The following is a 17,886-nucleotide window of genomic DNA, read 5'->3' on the forward strand; positions in this document are numbered from 1 at the left end:
AGAGTGTTGATTGCTTTATTTTCTGTTGATGCCTTTTTCTTTAAGTCTGCTGTCCAGTCTTCAGGATCCAGTAAATTCCCGGAGTTGTCTATTGAAATTTTATAGGGTCTCGTAACGCTCATCCACTGGTCGAAGTCTGTTTTGAGGTAGACCTCCATGCGCTTCTTCCAGTACGGAAAATCGTCCCCGTTGAAGAGTGGAGGTCGTACTGTGCAGAATCCTTCTGTCTGAGATATTTTAGTCTTGCGCACAGACGAAAGAAAAGAAACAACAAAAAATCCCAAGACTTGGTCTTGGATTAGTAATGCGGGAAGAAAAAAAAATAGTAGAAAAAAAATCTAGATTAGTGTTGCACCAATTTAGATTTAGTTGAAAAAAAAACACTAGTTTAGAATTAAGCGTCAAACTGAAAACCGAAAAAAAGAAAAAAAATTTCACCCCCAGTCTGATTGGTGGTTGCACCAAATCAGAGTGGTACCTGCTCTGATACCACTTGTAGGACCGTTAGATTCGATAGAGGGGGGGTGAATATCGATTCGAAAATATCGAGTATAAGCGCAGCGGAAAAGTAAAGTAGACACAGGATTTTTACTTCGTTCGGAGCCTGTGACGACTCCTACTCGAAGGCCCGTACTCCTTGAGTACTTTCGTTGGGCAATTCACTAGCAATTCGGATAATTACAATTTAAGTACAACAAGATGCTAATGACAAGAAAAAAAAACAAAGCTGTACCGACAGACAAGGAATTTGAAAGAGCGGGAACGTGTCGTCGGAGCTTTGTGAGCGTCGTTGGAGCGCAGAGCAGCAGAGCGAGTAATCTCAGAGTTCTCAGATGATCCTGAAGCTCCTGCCTGGGACTTCTTTTATATGTTGCTCCGGGCGCCTGGATTCCTTCCGGGCGCCTGGAATGTGACGTAGCTGCTCAAACCGAGATGCTCCACGTGGCGACGACTTGGCCTGGATATAATTTGCTTTCCGGGCGCCTGGACCTCCGGGCGCCCGGATCACCTTGTTCCAGAAAACTCCCTTTTCCTGCAAAACAAAGTTAGTCCGAGGCAATATATATCCTGCAAAATAGATTGTTAGCACATTTTATAATAGTATGAGTTAGCACAAATAGTATGACTTAGATTCTGTCTTTCCGAGACCGGAATCTAGTCACGATCTCGACTTAGACATCCGAAATGGATCTAAGCCGGATCGACACCTAATGTTCCCTTCCTGGGAACGCGTCCTCGCAGTCACTCCCCTCCAGTGACTTACCTCACTTACCCGCCAGACGTCCGGTCAGCCCTTCGACCCGTCTGGACTTCTTGCCAAGCGTCCGGTCAGCCCGTCGACCCGCTTGGACTTCTCGCCAGCTATCCGGTCAGCCCGTCGACCTAGCTGGGCTTCGTGCCAGACATCCGGTCAGCCCGTCGACCTGTCTGGACTTCTCCTGCACACTTGATCAAAGTGTCAGACAACAACAAACTAACTTAACCTAATTTGTCATTCATCAAAACTTAGGTTAAATCGTTAGTGCTAACCGCACCAACATATACTAAGAGTGAATTTTGAGAAATACTGAGAGGCAGGGATTTAAGTCTTATAAATCCAACCGACATTGAGAGCAACTGGCTCTAGGCTAGGAGTTGTGTTCATAAGATGTGGAAAGTTAAGCCCTGTAGATCCAATCAGCCATGTGTTTGTCCAGGATTATACTGAGAGTATGGCTTCTGAGAAATACTGAGAGGTAGGGAGCTAAGTTGCGCTAGGACCAACCAGCTCTAGGTTGGGAGTTTTATTCATAAGATTTGGGAAGTTAAACCCCATAGATACGGTTGGCCGTGTGTCCACCCGGGTTTATATTGGGGGCTTTGCTCCTAAGAGGTGGTTCATCTGGATATGTACACCCTGACTTTGACCATCACCTTATTGTGACTCTGACCATCACATTACCTTGACTTTGATAGCCATGTCATCTTGACTACCAACTCCACATTACTTTCGGGGTCACTCACAACATGTCGTATCATATATATTTCATGTTTTCATCTCTTTGTGCTTTATTTTAATACATTCCTAATTCAGAGAATTGCTCTCGTTCATTTCATTGATAGGACATGAATTCAGAGTTAAAATAAAGTATTAATCCCTTTGAACATGAAGTTAGAGCAAGAAGCACGTTCTAACCGTGTCCCAGGACACGAGCATGCACTTACGACCAAGAAAGATGAAAAATGGAGCGAAAAGGCTCAACATGGGCTAGTCATGCCTCATCATTGAGCCAACACACAAAACATTCGAGAAGAAAAAAATGATTAAAAAGACTATTAAAATGAAGCTTTAATGAAAGAGCACACTCCGACCATGTTCCATGACACGAGTGTGCTTGTACGGAAGAAATTGGGCACAAAATAGTGCTAAAATGACCACAAAAAGCTTCCACTACGACCACCCATGTTGGCGGGCACGACTCGTGTTAGCCTCTGGACTGCACTGCAGACTAAATTTTGAACGACCATAACTTTTAGGTCGATTGGAGTCAGGATCTAGTCGCATATTAGAAGTTAGATAATTTAAAGATCTACAACTTTGGTTCAAAGTTTAAACTGAGAAAACTAGATCTAAAGGTTGAAAAAGTTATTTTGGCAGAGCCCTATAAATCTAGTAGTTCTGCCCGACCTAAACTGTACACCAAACTTCAAAGGGTCATAACTTTTGGCTCGATTGGAGCCACAAGTCGAGCCACCTATAAAATTTAGATAATTTTAAGGTATACAATTTTGGTTCAGAATATAACTAAGAAAATCAGGCCAAGTGATGAAAAACTAGTTTTGGCAGAGCCCAACACAGAGGCAGATCTAAAAAGTTTAGGGGAGGTATAAAGGTATCAAGCAAACCCTTGCTTGAGGGATCTCCGACCAGAGGGCTCCACCCCCTTCCTTAGAATAAGGTCAGACTTTATTCTAAGCCAAATCTCATATCTCTAACCTGGGATCCAGATATGTCAATACCTGACCGGACGTTTTGCAGCCGATGACGTCAGTCCCTCTAACTTCTTCTCCCTAACTTCTGACTGTCACGTCCTCTTGTCTTCTGACTGCATGACTTTATCGAACCCCACCTTTATGTATCGTATCAGTATATATATTTTTAATTTTTGGTGGACTCATGGGTTGGCCTGTCGAAGCCTGAGGCTATAATCCGTCTTAAGTTAGATTGAAGATGTTCTAATTTGTCAAGATGACAAATCTTTCCACATCACTACCAAATATCTGGCCTATCATGGATCAGCCCACCCGCTATGGTTGGCCCATTTGATCACTCTAGACATGATTAAGTGCCCACTCATATAAAAAAATACAAAAAAAAAAAAACTCAAGACGCTACGAACTCGCAAGGAAGCTAGAAGCCCATAAGGATCTTAAGCTCACAAACTAGAACGAAACAATAGATGAAAGAGTTTGGGGGAGACAATAGAAGAGCTCGACTAAAAGGATGAAAGAGCTCAATGCAACATGGAGGAAAAAAGAAAATTCTATTTAAAAACAATCAAAATCAGTAAAAAAAAAAATCCATTATTGATTTGAAATTCTTCCTCTTCCTAATATTAGTTAAAAAGTGAAAAATAATATAACAATAAAGAATCGAAAAGTGCTTGTTTTAAAAAAATTATTATAAATCTCCAATTCATGATAAAATTTTAAGAGTTGGAATTTTTATGATCAGATTTAAAAATTTGAATACAAGAAACGAATCCAAACAATTTGAATCTAAGATTCAAATTTTATAACCTCTTTCAACACAAACATTGTTCAACTTGACATGCAATAACCATTTCCAACGCTCAAATACATATGTACACAACTACACAGAGCAGCCCCCAGTGCATGGTGTGAGGGTAAGAGGCCGAATACATTCCTGGATAACCGGGGTTCAATTTTCATATAAGACACACCTATAACAATTGTACTGCTGGTCAGCAGTTACCACGCTTCATGAATTTATTTAGTGAATGGAATGTGAAGCCAAAAAACAAAAAACAAAAAACAAAGCAATATAGACACAGAATGTTCTTGAGATGTTTAAGTGTTTAAATATCTCCAACTGTAGACAATTCTTCTCCATGTTCTTCCCTCATTTCCTGCACTTCCCTTTGCACATCGAAGGATTCGGAGGACATGGAATTGTCGTAACGGTTGGAAACCAAACAATCTGTAGCCGAAGATTTACAGGAAATTAGCTGAATCTAAATACTCGAATTAAATTCAACTCACAGTTAAGATGACTTGAGCAGATAATCTCAGGCTGCCAGCAGGGGCTGGTTTTTCTGACCTCAGAGTCTGAGCAATCAGAACGCTCAAGCAGACTAAAGGATAGACAGGCAGAGCGGGAGACCAGTCGGGCAGATCAGAAGGGCGAGTGGCCGACCCAACAAATGAAGAGTCCAACCGAGCGGACAAACAGAGCACCAGACCAAGGCCTGCGATCGACGCAGTTTCCTTGAAACAGATTCGTCCCACCTCCGGCTGTGCTTCGAGGTTTTCTCGGATCGTTTGTTTCCCAGGATACAACAGCAAGACCACGAACGCAACCAAACACTGGTTGTTCGTGGCGAACTGAGAATGCACCTGAGTGCTATCACAAATAGTTTAGCCGAGCGGATGCACGACTGAGAGAAAAGAATCAGGGGACGAAGGTGGAGGAATTCTCTTGCTTTCGCTTTTCTTTCGCTTTTTTTCTTCGCTTTGCTCAAGATGCAGCCTCCTTATATAGGAGCTCTCATCTTGCCTGCAATAAATGATCAAATTATGATCATTTAATGCTGAGTTTAATTTCATCATTAATGGGTTTAATGTCTTCATTAATGTCGAGACGTTACAAAATCATTATTAATGAGATTAATGTCATCATTAATACTGAGACGTTACGAAATTACCATTAATGAGTTTAATGCCGCCATTAATGTCAAGACGTTACGGAATCAGCATTAATTTCACATTAATGTTTCCATTACATCCTTGAGAAAGATTCAAGTGGCTATATGTTGGTTCATTCTTTTGGGTAAATTTTACCTCAACCGGTCCGGCATTCGACATGCACAAGTCGTGCTCGCGCACGAGTCAACCTTGGTTCGGTACAATCCGGGCCCTGGATTTGCACCCACCCCTGCGCACTCACGCGTGAGAGAGTCTCTCCCCATGCATATGCTTACAACGTCAATGCATGTGTCATAATTTAAACCAACAATAAAGCCAAGAGATTTCTAATGTGGGACTAAACTCATGCACAATAGTGTCTCTTCGTCTCCATCTCTTTATTCCATTCACATTACCAACAATCCCCCACATGAATGGAAAATAGGGTATGTGATAGCATTCAACAATTGAGTCAAGTATAGGATAGGTAGGTTTTACCCTTTGAACCCTCCCTTGTGAAGATCTGGTTGCTTACTGGCTGATAGTCGACATGATGTCTTTGAACTATACTGCCGTCTGTGTAAGCAGTGACAAATCTCACCCAAGACTCTCCCTAATACAACTCAGTTCTCATGAGTGTGTTCATTCTTGGCCATGAACACGCCTTGTTCTGTGAGAAGCTCTAAAAATTATGCCTCCAATTCTCTTCGAAGCGGCCCCACTTCTTTCTCACATAGGTGATCCCTCAAGAGTTTCAACTACTCTTTTTGATCATTAAAAACCCATCGGCTTACCCTCGTCTAGTCACTGTTTCATTGGGCTACCCCCACAGTGTGTCTTGTCAGCGCAGATTAGTTGTCCCTTTGAACCTAGTTTTTGGGATCTCTAGTCAGCATAGCTTGGGTGTCCTCTGCACTGATCGCTGACAACGGCATCAAGCCCATTCCCTGTGATGAGCTTTGCAACTAACTCTCGATTTAACCCTTTGATTAGCGGATCCGTTAGGTTATCCTTTGACTTCACATAGTCAACAGTGATAACTCCAGTTGAGAGTAGTTGTCTAATGGTATTGTGTCTACGACGTATATGTCTAGACTTACCATTATACAGATGGCTCTGTGCCCGACCGATTGCTGATTGACTATCGCAATGTATGCATATCGCCGACACCGGTTTCGCCCATCGTGGAATATCTTCTATGAATTGTCGTAGCCACTCAGCCTCTTCACCGCACTTGTCAAGAGCTACAAACTCAAATTCCATCGTGGATCTGGTTATTACGGTTTGCTTAGAAGATTTCCAGGAAATGGCTGCACCTGCTAGAGTGAAGACATACCCACTCATAGACTTAGAGTCTTTTATATCGGATATCCAACTTGCATCGCTGTATCCTTCGATTACAGCAGGATATCTTGTATAGTGCAGTCCATATTCACGAGTATACCTCAAGTACCTCAGTACTCTTGTTATCCCTTTCCAGTGCTCAACACCGGGATTACTCGTGTATCTACTCAGTTTGCTTACTACGTAGGCCAAGTCTGGTCGAGTACAACTCATCAAGTACATCAGACTTCCAATCACTCGAGAGTACTGTAACGCCCGAAAATTCTCAAAACTATATTAGAATTATGGTACGATTTTTCTGGAATTATTAGATATTTTTCCGGAATTTTCCGAGTAGCGGAAGTAGCAATAATAAATAGAATCGTAAAACGGCCTAAGCGGGAATTGAACCCGAGACCTTCGGTTTACGGATAATGTTAGAAACCAGTGAACCCAGCAGGGCCGTGCTGAAAGGAAGGAGAACCAAATATATTTATATTAGAGTTGGGTTCATTAAACCACTTAATATAAATAATAAACTTAAGTGGGGTTTGGTTTATTTTAGAAGTTTGGTTCGGCAAATCTCTCTTCACCGAAGCCCTCACGCCAATTTCTCTTCCAAAACCTCACCGCCGCCTCTCCCTTCTTCTCCTCTTCCTCACGCACGGCACACCAAGGCAAGGGTCCATAGGATCATCTTCCGGCGACGACTCCAACACGAAAGAGGTTCTTCTTCGCGAGAGGAACGCGAAGACGTGAGCGGATCGTCGAAAGGATCAGTTTTCTGGAAAACCTAGCGGATAGAATCGTAAGAAAACCTTACGATTGAGGTAAGAAACCCCTCACCTGCAGTATAATTGCTCTCGCTTGTTAGTTTTAGCGTTAGTTCAGTAGTTTTACAGTTTTCAGTTTTAGGGTGTGCTTTCAGTGCACACCAAGCATTCGGTAGAATGCCCAGTTCAGAAGGATGCACTAGTAGGCGTCCTAACAGCATGTAAAATGTATTAGAAACATTTTATTCAGTTATTTATCAGTTATTACAGCTTTATGGATCAGATATCCATTGGGTAGGCTCCCACAGTAGCCTCTAGGTTCAGATAACCTAGCTCTAGGTTCAGATAACCTAGAACAGCAAAGTAAAATAAAACAGTATTCAGTATTTTACTTTTGTTCAGTTGGCACTGTACTTGGATCAGATATCCATGGGCTGGACTCCCACAGTCGTCCCTAGGTTCAAATAACCTAATAACCCTGCTGGATTCGGAACTTGCAATCCCGGGTCTCGTAGGGATGCGCGCACAGTATGTACAGTTGCCAGGGCCCCAGCAGCATGTTTAGTATTTTCATCTATTATATGTATAGTTTTCAAATTTGAAACTAGTGATGAGAACACTAGTTTAGCTTTCAGTTCAGTTCAGGTTCAGTTTACATGATTCGAGTTCATGTACAGATTTAGATATATGCAGGATTAGTTCAGTTTTATGCTCAGTTTGTAAGTATGCCATGTTCAGTTTAAAGCATGTTCAGTTTTTATGTTATGCCATGCTTTGTATGATACCATGCCATGCCATGCTTGCATATTCAGTATGTTTTAAACAGCATGATTTAAAAACATAATCGCATCGTTGCATGTTTTAGTGAGGTAGATGGTTTCTTACTAAGCTTTAAGCTTACAGATACTATTTTCCTTATACTGCAGATACAGGTAAAAGGAAAATGGACTAGCAGTGGAGGCTGGAGGTCAATGCAGATGAGGATGTGTGTGGAAGGAACTGGAATAAAAGATCCTCTGGGGATTTAGCATTTACTTTAGCACTTTTCAGTTTATTAGTTCAATTTCATGTTTTAAGCAATTAGAACTTTTAGAAATTCATATCTTCATGCACTTTAAGTTGTTAAAATGCCATGAACCAGTAAACCTTGCTTTAGCTTAAGTTAGAATTGTTACTACATGTTGCTAGAATGTTTATTATACATTAGATAGTTGTAGTGGGAGGTTTTGGCACGAACCAGTGCTGAAATCAGATTCGAAATCAGAAACCCTGATCGGTCAGCCGACCGATCAGGAATGAGTTGGTGTCACGGGATCGGTCAGCCGACCGACCCAGGCACGAACAGAGAGTTGGCAAGGGTTATGGATCGGTCAGCCGACCGATCCCGTAGCGAACAGAAAGCTAGGAAGTGCACTGATCGGTTTACCGACCGATCAGGGCGCTCCTGGATCGGTCGGTAGACCGATCCAACTGCGTACAGAACGCAGCAGAAGCACAGAGGCTCACCGATCGGTCTCCCGATCGATCAGGGTGTTCCTGGATCGGTCGGTAGACCGATCCAGTTGCGTACAGAAGCGAGGTAAGCTTATGGATCGGTTAGCCGACCGATCCAGAGGGTGCCTCCGTGCCAGTATCAGCTGGAACGATCTGTGAATCGTTCCGACGGCTCAATCGACTCACGGATTGGTTGAAATGTCTGATTTCAGTTAGCAGGACATTCGAGAGGCATAGATTGTCTCTCCTAGCATGTGTACAACACTTAGATACTCTTAGAATGTCAGGTTAAGACTTTACAGAATCAGTTAGTGAAATTTTAAATTAGCTCAGTTTCCGCACAGTCGGTATAGCAGTATTGTAGCGATTCGCCTTACAGCCTAGTCAGTAGAAGGCGGGTCGTTACAAGTACTCTATCGGCGAGATACTTTCACCTCGATTTTTCGATAGATGTTGACTCGTATCTATCGGCGTTCGTGCCAAAGCAGTATCACCCTTGGTGAATTTTTCAAGAATTTTATCCACGTAATGGGACTGACTAAGAACAAGTCCTTCTGTCGTTCTAAGAATTTTGATTCCCAGAATCACATCAGCTAGGCCCATGTCTTTCATGTCAAATTTTGAGTTCAACATATCTTTTGTGGATTTGATTATCTTATTATTACTCCCAATGATAAGTATGTCATCTACATAGAGGCACAAGATGACATAGTAACTCTCTGTGACTCTCATGTAGACACATTTATCACATTCATTGATCTTGAATCCACATTCCTTCATGGCATTATCGAATTTCTCATGCCACTACTTTGGCGCATGTTTCAAGCCATATAATTACTTCACCAATCTACATACCTTGTTTTTCTGTCCTGGCACAGAAAACCCCTCAGGTTGGTCCATGTAGATTTCCTCTTCTAAATCCCCATTTAGAAAAGTTGTCTTTACATCCATTTGATGTATTTTGAGATTTCATAGAGCGGCAATAGCCAACAATACTCTAATGGAAGTTATTCTCGATACCGGAGAGTATGTATCGAAGTAATCAAGGCCTTCTCGTTGTCGGTATCCTTTGATTACCAATCTGGCCTTGTATTTATCGATCGTGCCATCTGACTTCATTTTTTTCTTGAAAATCCACTTGCAACCTAGTGGTCGAGTACAACTCATCAAGTACATCAGACTTCCAATCACTCGAGAGTACTCTATCTGCGAGATACTTTCACCTCGATTTTTCGATAGATGTTGACTCGTATCTATCGGCGTTCGTGCCAAAGCAGTATCACCCTTGGTAAATTTTTCAAGAATTTTATCCACGTAATGGGACTGACTAAGAACAAGTCCTTCTGTCGTTCTAAGAATTTTGATTCCCAGAATCACATCAGCTAGGCCCATGTCTTTCATGTCAAATTTTGAGTTCAACATATCTTTTGTGGATTTGATTATCTTATTATTACTCCCAATGATAAGTATGTCATCTACATAGAGGCACAAGATGACATAGTCACTCTCTGTGACTCTCATGTAGACACATTTATCACATTCATTGATCTTGAATCCACATTCCTTCATGCCATTATCGAATTTCTCATGCCACTGCTTTGGCGCTTGTTTCAAGCCATATAATGACTTCACCAATCTACATACCTTGTTTTTCTGTCCTGGCACAGAAAACCCCTCAGGTTGGTCCATGTAGATTTCCTCTTCTAAATCCCCGTTTAGAAAAGCTATCTTTAAATCCATTTGATGTATTTTGAGATTCCATAGAGCGGCAATAGCCAATAATACTCTAATGGAAGTTATTCTCGATACCGGAGAGTATGTATCGAAGTAATTAAGGCCTTCTCGTTGTCGGTATCCTTTGATTACCAATCTGGCTTTGTATTTATCGATCGTGCCATCTGACTTCATTTTCTTCTTGAAAATCCACTTGCAACTTTGTGGTTTACTTCCCGGAGGAAGATCCACAAGTTCCCAAGTGTGATTTTGCAAGATAGATTCTATCTCAGATGCAATTGCCTCTTTCCAGTGAGGTCCATCAGAAGAGCCTACAACTTCTGAGTAACTACGGGGCTCACTCTCCAACATGAAAGTGATAAAATCCGATCCATAGGATTTTTCTACCCTAACTCTTTTGCTCCGTCTAGGCTCAACCTCCACTGGTTCCTCATTGTCATCATTTTCTTCTTCACCTTGTGTTTCATTCGCCCGTTTTGAGGAGCTAACATCCTCACGGGTCTTATATGGAAACACATGCTCGAAGAAAGAGGCATTTCTCGATTCGATTATCGAGTTCTTATGTATCTCCGGTATGTGTGACTGATACACACAAAATCGATAAGCACTGCTGTTATGTGCATATCCAATAAATATGCAATCAATAATCTTTGGTCCTATCTTAATCCTTTTTGGATCAGGCACCAACACTTTGGCAAGACACCCCCACATTCGTAAATATTTGTAGGACGGTTGTCTTCCATTCCACAACTCATAAGGGCTCTTATCTATTTTCTTCCGAGGCACATTATTTAAAAGGTAATTAGCTGTTAACACAGCTTCCCCCCACATGAACTCTGGCAATCCAGAGCTTAATAGAAGAGCATTCATCATCTCCTTAAGAGTTCGATTCTTTCGCTCAGTAACCCCGTTTTGCTGAGGAGTATAAGGAGCTGTTATTTCATGTCTGATCCCATGTTCAGCACACAATTCAGCGAACGGTGACACATATTCACCGCCTCGGTCACTTCGAACCTCCTTAATCTTTCTATTAAGCTGGTTTTCAACCTCATTCTTATAGAGAGCAAATTTCTCTATAGCTTCATCCTTACTTTTGAGAAGATAAACATAACAGTATTTTGTGTTATCATCTACAAAAGTGATGAAATATTTATTTCCACCACGCGTTAGCGTACCCTTTAGATCGCACACGTCAATGTGGATTAGGTCAAGTGGTTCGTTACTTCTTTCAATATGTTGAAAGGATGACCTTGTCATTTTCGCTTCAACACAAATCTCACACTTGTGTTTTGGGTCAAGGTGGAATGTAGGTATGCTTTGCATGTTTATTAATCTACGCAATACATCGTAGTTAACATGTCCTAGTCTACCATGCCACAAACACGAAGACTCAAGCATATAAGTGGAAGAGCTTTCAGTTTTATTTAACTTGGGTCTAATGGCCATTACATTGAGCTTAAACAGCCCATCAGATACATAGCCTCTTCCTACAAACATCCCATTTTTGGACAATACAACTCTGTCAGACTCAAAAACAATGCGAAAGCCATGCTTGCTCAAAAGTGATCCGGACACTAAATTCTTCCGAATCTCTGGAACATACAGCACATTGTTCAGAGTGAGGTCCTTGCCCGAGGTCATCTTCAGCACCACCTTTCCTTGGCCCGTGATGTCCGAGGTTGCTGAGTTCCCCATGAACAGTTTGTCTCCAGTGACTTCTTCGAAGTTGTGGAGCAGCTCCTTGTTGCAGCAGACATGTCGAGTGGCTCCAGTATCGATCCACCATTGTCGCGGGTTTGAACCGATCAGGTTCAGCTCAGAGACCACAGCGCAGAGGTCGTCCATTTCTGGTCCCTCGTTCAGGTTGGCCTCCTGCTTCTTCTTCGGCTTTCTGCACTCCGAAGATTTGTGACCCACTTTGTCACAGTTGAAGCACTTCCCAGAGAATATCTTCTTGCTGATGCCTCCTTTGGGTCCTATCTTGGAAGACTTGGGGTTCTTCCGTTTCGAGCTTTGTCCGTGCTCGACCACGTTGGCTTTGACAGTAGCCGGAGAGAACAACTTTTTCTCTGAACTCTTGTTGTCTTCTTCTATGCGAAGTCGAACGATGAGTTCCTCCACATTCATCTCCTTCCGCTTGTGCTTCAGGTAGTTCTTGAAATCCTTCCATCCGGGAGGCAGCTTCTCGATGATAGCAGCCACTTGGAAGGTTTTACTCAGAACCATCCATTCTGAGTGGATCTCGTGCAAGATCACCTGAAGCTCCTGGACTTGACTGATCACCGTCTTGGATTCAATCATCTTGTAGTCCAGGAATCTGCCCACGATGAACTTCTTTGCCCCTGCGTCCTCCATCTTGTATTTCTTGTCTAGGGACTCCCACAGTTCCTTAGTCGTACTCTTCATGCTATACACAGCATACAGCGAGTCGGCAAGGCAGTTGAGGATGTAGTTTCGACAAAGGAACTCGGAATGAGTCCATGCCTCCACTGTACTGATGGTTTGCGCATCAGCATCCTCAGTGCGTTTGGGATGGTCCTCGGTCAAGAACCGAGCCAGATTGAGTGTGGTCAGGTAGAAGAGCATCTTCTGCTGCCACCTCTTGAAGTTCAGTTTACAGAACTTCTCTGGCCTTTCCCCATGATTGATTGGCACAGTTCCAATCGGGGCGGAGGGGGCCTGAACATGTTGAGTCTGTTGCACCTCAACATTTCGTTCCGTGGTCATCTCAGCAGAATCGAGTCTGTTTCAAGATTGTTGGAAACCAAACAATCTGTAGCCGGAGATTTACAGGAAATTAGCTGAATCTAAATACTCGAATTAAATTCAACTCACAGTTAAGATGACCTGAGCAGATAATCTCAGGCTGCCAGCAGGGGCTGGTTTTTCTGACCTCAGAGTCTGAGCAATCAGATCGTCCGAGCAAACTGAAGGATAGACAGGCAGAGCGGGAGACCAGTCGGGCAGATCAAAAGGGTGAGTGGCCGACCCAGCAAATGAAGAGTCCAACCGAGCGGACAAATAGAGCACCGGACCAAGGCCTGCGATCGACGCAGTTTCCTTGAAACAGATTCGTCCCACCTCTGGCTGTGCTTCGAGGTTTTCTCGGATCGTCTGTTTCCCAGGATACAACGGCAAGACCACGAACGCAACCAAGCACTGGTTGTTCGTGGCGAACTGAGAATGCACCTGAGTGCTATCACAAATAGTTTAGCCGAGCGGATGCACGACTGAGAGAAAAGAATCAGGGGACGAAGGTGGAGGAATTATCTTGCTTTCGCTTTTCTTTCGCATTTTTTCTTTGCTTTGCTCAAGATCCAGCCTCCTTATATAGGAGCTCTCATCTTGCCTGCAATAAATGATCAAATTATGATTATTTAATGTTGAGTTTAATTTCGTCATTAATGGGTTTAATGTCTTTATTAATGTCGAGACGTTACAGAATCATTATTAATGAGATTAATGTCGTCATTAATACTGAGACGTTACGAAATCACCATTAATGAGTTTAATGCCGCCATTAATGTCGAGACGTTACGGAATCAGCATTAATTTCACATTAATGCTTCCATTACATCCTTGAGCAAGATTCAAGTGGCTATATGTTGGTTCATTCTTTTGGGTAAATATTACCTCAACCGGTCCGGCATTCGACATGCACAAGTCGTGCTCGCGCACGAGTCAACCTTGGTTCGGTACAATCCGGGCCCTGAATTTGCACCCACCCCTGCGCACTCACGCGTGAGAGAGTCTCTCCCCATGCATATGTTTACAACGTCAATGCATGTGTCATAATTTAAACCAACAATAAAGCCAAGAGACTTCTAATGTGGGACTAAACTCATGCACAATAGAGTCTCTTCGTCTCCATCTCTTTATTCCATTCACAATTCCAACAATAACTGGACTCAGTGGAGCATGAATTGCATGAAACAATATCACTTCTACTTGTATCATACTTCATAGCCACAAATTCATATAATTTGCCATGATTTGGGATCGACTTCAAGCATGGATTTTGGTTAAGCTGAGAATGAGATTAAGGTAAACCAACCCATCAGAAGATGCACCATCAGTTTCAAAAGTTCTAAAGGAATGTAAGGGAAGATATGTTTTCAAGATAAATAACAAATCTATTCTAATTCTTATTGAATATATATTTTCTTCATCAATACTTGAAACCCAGTGATGTAAGATGCTTGACAAACAATTGTGCAAGTGTCAAAAAGCAACGTCAATAAAAGAAACCTGTTGTCTTTCGATATGATTTGTACAAGATATGATTTTGGCACGACAGAAAAACAAGGAGGTTATGTCAATGTCGAGCCTACCTCTCTTGATACGGGACAATCAAAGTTGGCTCCATTCTTAGGAGATTGAGCAGCTGCGTCAGCAGCAAGAGCCTAATATAAACAAAATTTAAGCAATCGACAATTCAGCCATTAAAACAAAAAACTAACTGCTCGTATTGCACCTGAATGATAAGTTCATCCGCCAAATGAAGACGAGGATTCCCTAATTCCATCGAGTTTGGGCCGGGCGACATGGTAACTTCCAATGCTTCTGATGTTGCCGAAGAATCAGGTACAGGGGCAACCTATAGTCCGTGGAAAGTAAAAACACTTCAAATGAAAAATTATGGAACACGAATTAAAGAGTTATCACAATGTTTACAGAGCTAGGATTCCCTAATTCCATCAAGTTTGAACTGGGAGAATTGGTTATTTCCGATGCTTTTGATGAATCAGGTATGATGACAACCTATGGATGTTAACACTTTTCAAATGAGAAATTATTGAAGAAAAATTAAAAAGTCATTACAATGCTCACAGTGCTAGGATTCCCTAATTTCATCAAGTTTGAACCAGGAGAATTAAGTATTTCCGATGCTTTTGATGTTATGGATGAATAAGGTATGAATAAGGTATGGGGGCAACCTATATAGACCATGGAAAAGTTTAACAACACTTTTTTCAAATGAGGAATTATTGAAGACAAACTAAAACATCATTACGAGCTCATTGGAATATACATTTCCCCTCCAGCTTGACTGTAGACTTATTATTTCTTATATAAACAAGTACAAATGATTCATAATATTGATAAACATATACACCAAACAGACTTCCTGAACATTTTGATAACTTGTCATGCTGAAATTGTATATGCAAGCAAAATGTTAGCATGCAGCACTGTGATCAATACCCAATATTTAGCATTGTTAGGAATAAATGAGGGAAAAGGAAATCAGAAAATTTAAACAATGTTAGAGTTAGAGAGTATTATAGTTTTCATAACTAATGAATTTACTCATCGCCAAAACCAATAGGTTGTGCCAACCTTAGTGTCTATGCTTAGAATTTAGAGGGGAAAGATTTATGAAAAGTGAAAATATGATAAGATGTATATATTCAAGCCCCAAATAATTGGGGCTTGCATGGCGATTTGATGATCATCAAATGTTCATAATTAGATACAATAAATGGTCAAGCCGATTTATTAAGGAAATTAAACTCCTCGGCTGGCTCCCATCTCAGCCGCTGCGCCGCCACCTCCCGAGCCACCCGTACTCTCAGCAGACGTCTGCGCCCTGCCTCGGCCCACGTCTTAATCCCGACCTACGTTAGCGGTTCCCTCCACACAGACTGGGCCGTCGCCGTCGACTCCACCTGGACCTACCTCGGGTTGTAATAAAACCTTAACCCCGACCTATGTTAGCGTCTCCCTTCACCCAGATTGAGCCGCAGCTGCCGCCGCAGCAGATACCCATCGTCTCAGACCAGGACTTTTCTTAAACCCCGACCTATGTTAGCGGCTCCCTCCACCCCGACTGAGCCGCCGTCTCCACCCAGATCTACCTCGACTGAGCCGCCGCCGCCTCCACCCCGACTGAGCCGCCGCCGCCGCCGCAGAGGGGAAGGACGATGAAGATCCACAGCAGCCAACCGTCGGAAACACTTTCCGTCCACCGGAGTGAAGGAACAGCTCAAAAAAAGAGAAGGGAAAAGAAGGCAAGTCACCTGTTTTTGCTTCGCGTATAAACCGGCGTAAACAGCAGCTGGGACATAGTGAAAGCTGAAGCGGCAACGGATGCGGGGAAGAATCTTACGTTTGCTCGTCATCGCCGCCGGATTCACTAAGATTGCGAAGCGGAAGAGCGAATGAAATGAGATGGGACGATCACGATCTCCGATTTCCGAACTCCGATCCCGGACGAGGAGGAAATGAGTCAGAAGCACTAGAGAAGGTATGAAGGGAGATTAACTAAGGAATAGTGTATATTTAGTGGAGAAAAAGGATTGGAAGTCAAATTTTGGATTTTGCGCGCATTTCTAAAATAATACATGTTCTGCTCCGTTTTGTGATTTTGGGTTGCTTGTAACACGTGGCAAAAAGGTGAAATTGCTTGCCCTCAGCGTCTCCGTCGCACCCGACCCAAGACCATTACGAGGGAGGTAAATCATAGCATCCTAAGCGAGCATGTGGTAGGTGGAGTGAGTTGCACAGGGACCAGAGATTTACGTCCCGACTATCCCGAATTTCGACCCCACACATTATCAAAAAGACGTCAAAACAACATTAATTTGTGACTCTTTAAAAATTAAAATTATTATAAGAAATGAAGAGTTTTGTTGGAAAATTTTATTATCACTTAATTTTCAACGTGCAAGGAAAATGATGAAGAAAATTTTTTTTTAAAAAAATTAAATTTAATTTAATTAATCCATCAAGGTAAACAACCATGAGGAGAGGATAGACTAGACCCGACCCCGGGCCGGGTCTGGCCCGGACCCGGCCCGGGCCCGTAACTGGGTCAACGGGCCGGTTGCCCGTTGACCCAATTCGTCGGGCTGAACCGGAACCGGCCCGGCAAGTTGCCGGCCCGGTTCCGGTTCAATGGGTGTAAAAATCGGCGAACCGCCGGTTAACCGGCGGTTCGTAGCCGTTGGGAGAGTTTTTTAGGTATTTTTTTTCAACGGTTAGGATCATTTGACCGTTTTTTGATCAATGACTATGATTTAGTGTCCGTTACTATCAAAACTCTATAAATAGAGACATCATTTCATCATTTTTCACACACATCTTCTCTACTCTTAATTTCATTTTCGTATTCTCTAATTTCTACGTGCTTTCGTTTTCAATTACAATGGAAGGAGGCCGCGGAGGTGCATCATCTCGAGCTCGGAAGGGAAAGCAAATAATGAATCCGCGGGAGGACCCCAACATTCAATCAACCAATGATGAGATTGAGCAACTTCCGAATCCGACACCCGAAACACAAGGAAGTACCGATGCAATTACTTCTAAGGTTCGGGAACTTCCTCCTCTAAAGTCTTCTATTTTTACTAAACATTTTGAGAAGGTCACTCTTCCGTCGGGAGAAATGCGTGCAAAATGTAAGCACTGCAATGCTTCCTACAAATTCCAAGCCGGCGGCGGCTATGGGTCGTTGAAACGACATGTAGAAACGAAGCACCCGACGGAATATGGACTCGACCGTTCTCAAACACAATTATCAAGATTTTCTTCAACTAGCGGTAGTACCGATTCCGGTTTATTTTTATATTCGGATAATAAATTAGCTAAATTTGTTTCCGTAGAACATCTTTCTTTTAGTTTTGGATCTAAATGCACATTTGAAGATTTTTGTAAAGAA

General features: G+C 42.5%; 1 protein-coding gene across 1 annotated transcript; it reads right to left on the bottom strand.

Annotated features, from left to right (window-relative positions):
* Positions 1-4,079: 4,079 nt before the first annotated feature.
* Positions 4,080-16,471, bottom strand: LOC122044309. The gene is made up of 6 exons (XM_042604814.1): positions 16,250-16,471; positions 14,904-14,990; positions 14,704-14,826; positions 14,561-14,632; positions 14,118-14,256; positions 4,080-4,201 (listed from the first exon to the last, which is right to left on the bottom strand). The coding sequence occupies exons 1-6, from the start codon at positions 16,349-16,351 to the stop codon at positions 4,080-4,082; spliced, it is 645 nt and encodes a 214-aa protein (XP_042460748.1). The 5' UTR covers positions 16,352-16,471.
* Between the last annotated feature and the right edge of the window lie 1,415 nt (positions 16,472-17,886).

The sequence above is a fragment of the Zingiber officinale genome, chromosome 2A (assembly GCF_018446385.1).
Source record: "Zingiber officinale cultivar Zhangliang chromosome 2A, Zo_v1.1, whole genome shotgun sequence".
Taxonomy (NCBI): Eukaryota; Viridiplantae; Streptophyta; class Magnoliopsida; order Zingiberales; family Zingiberaceae; genus Zingiber; species Zingiber officinale.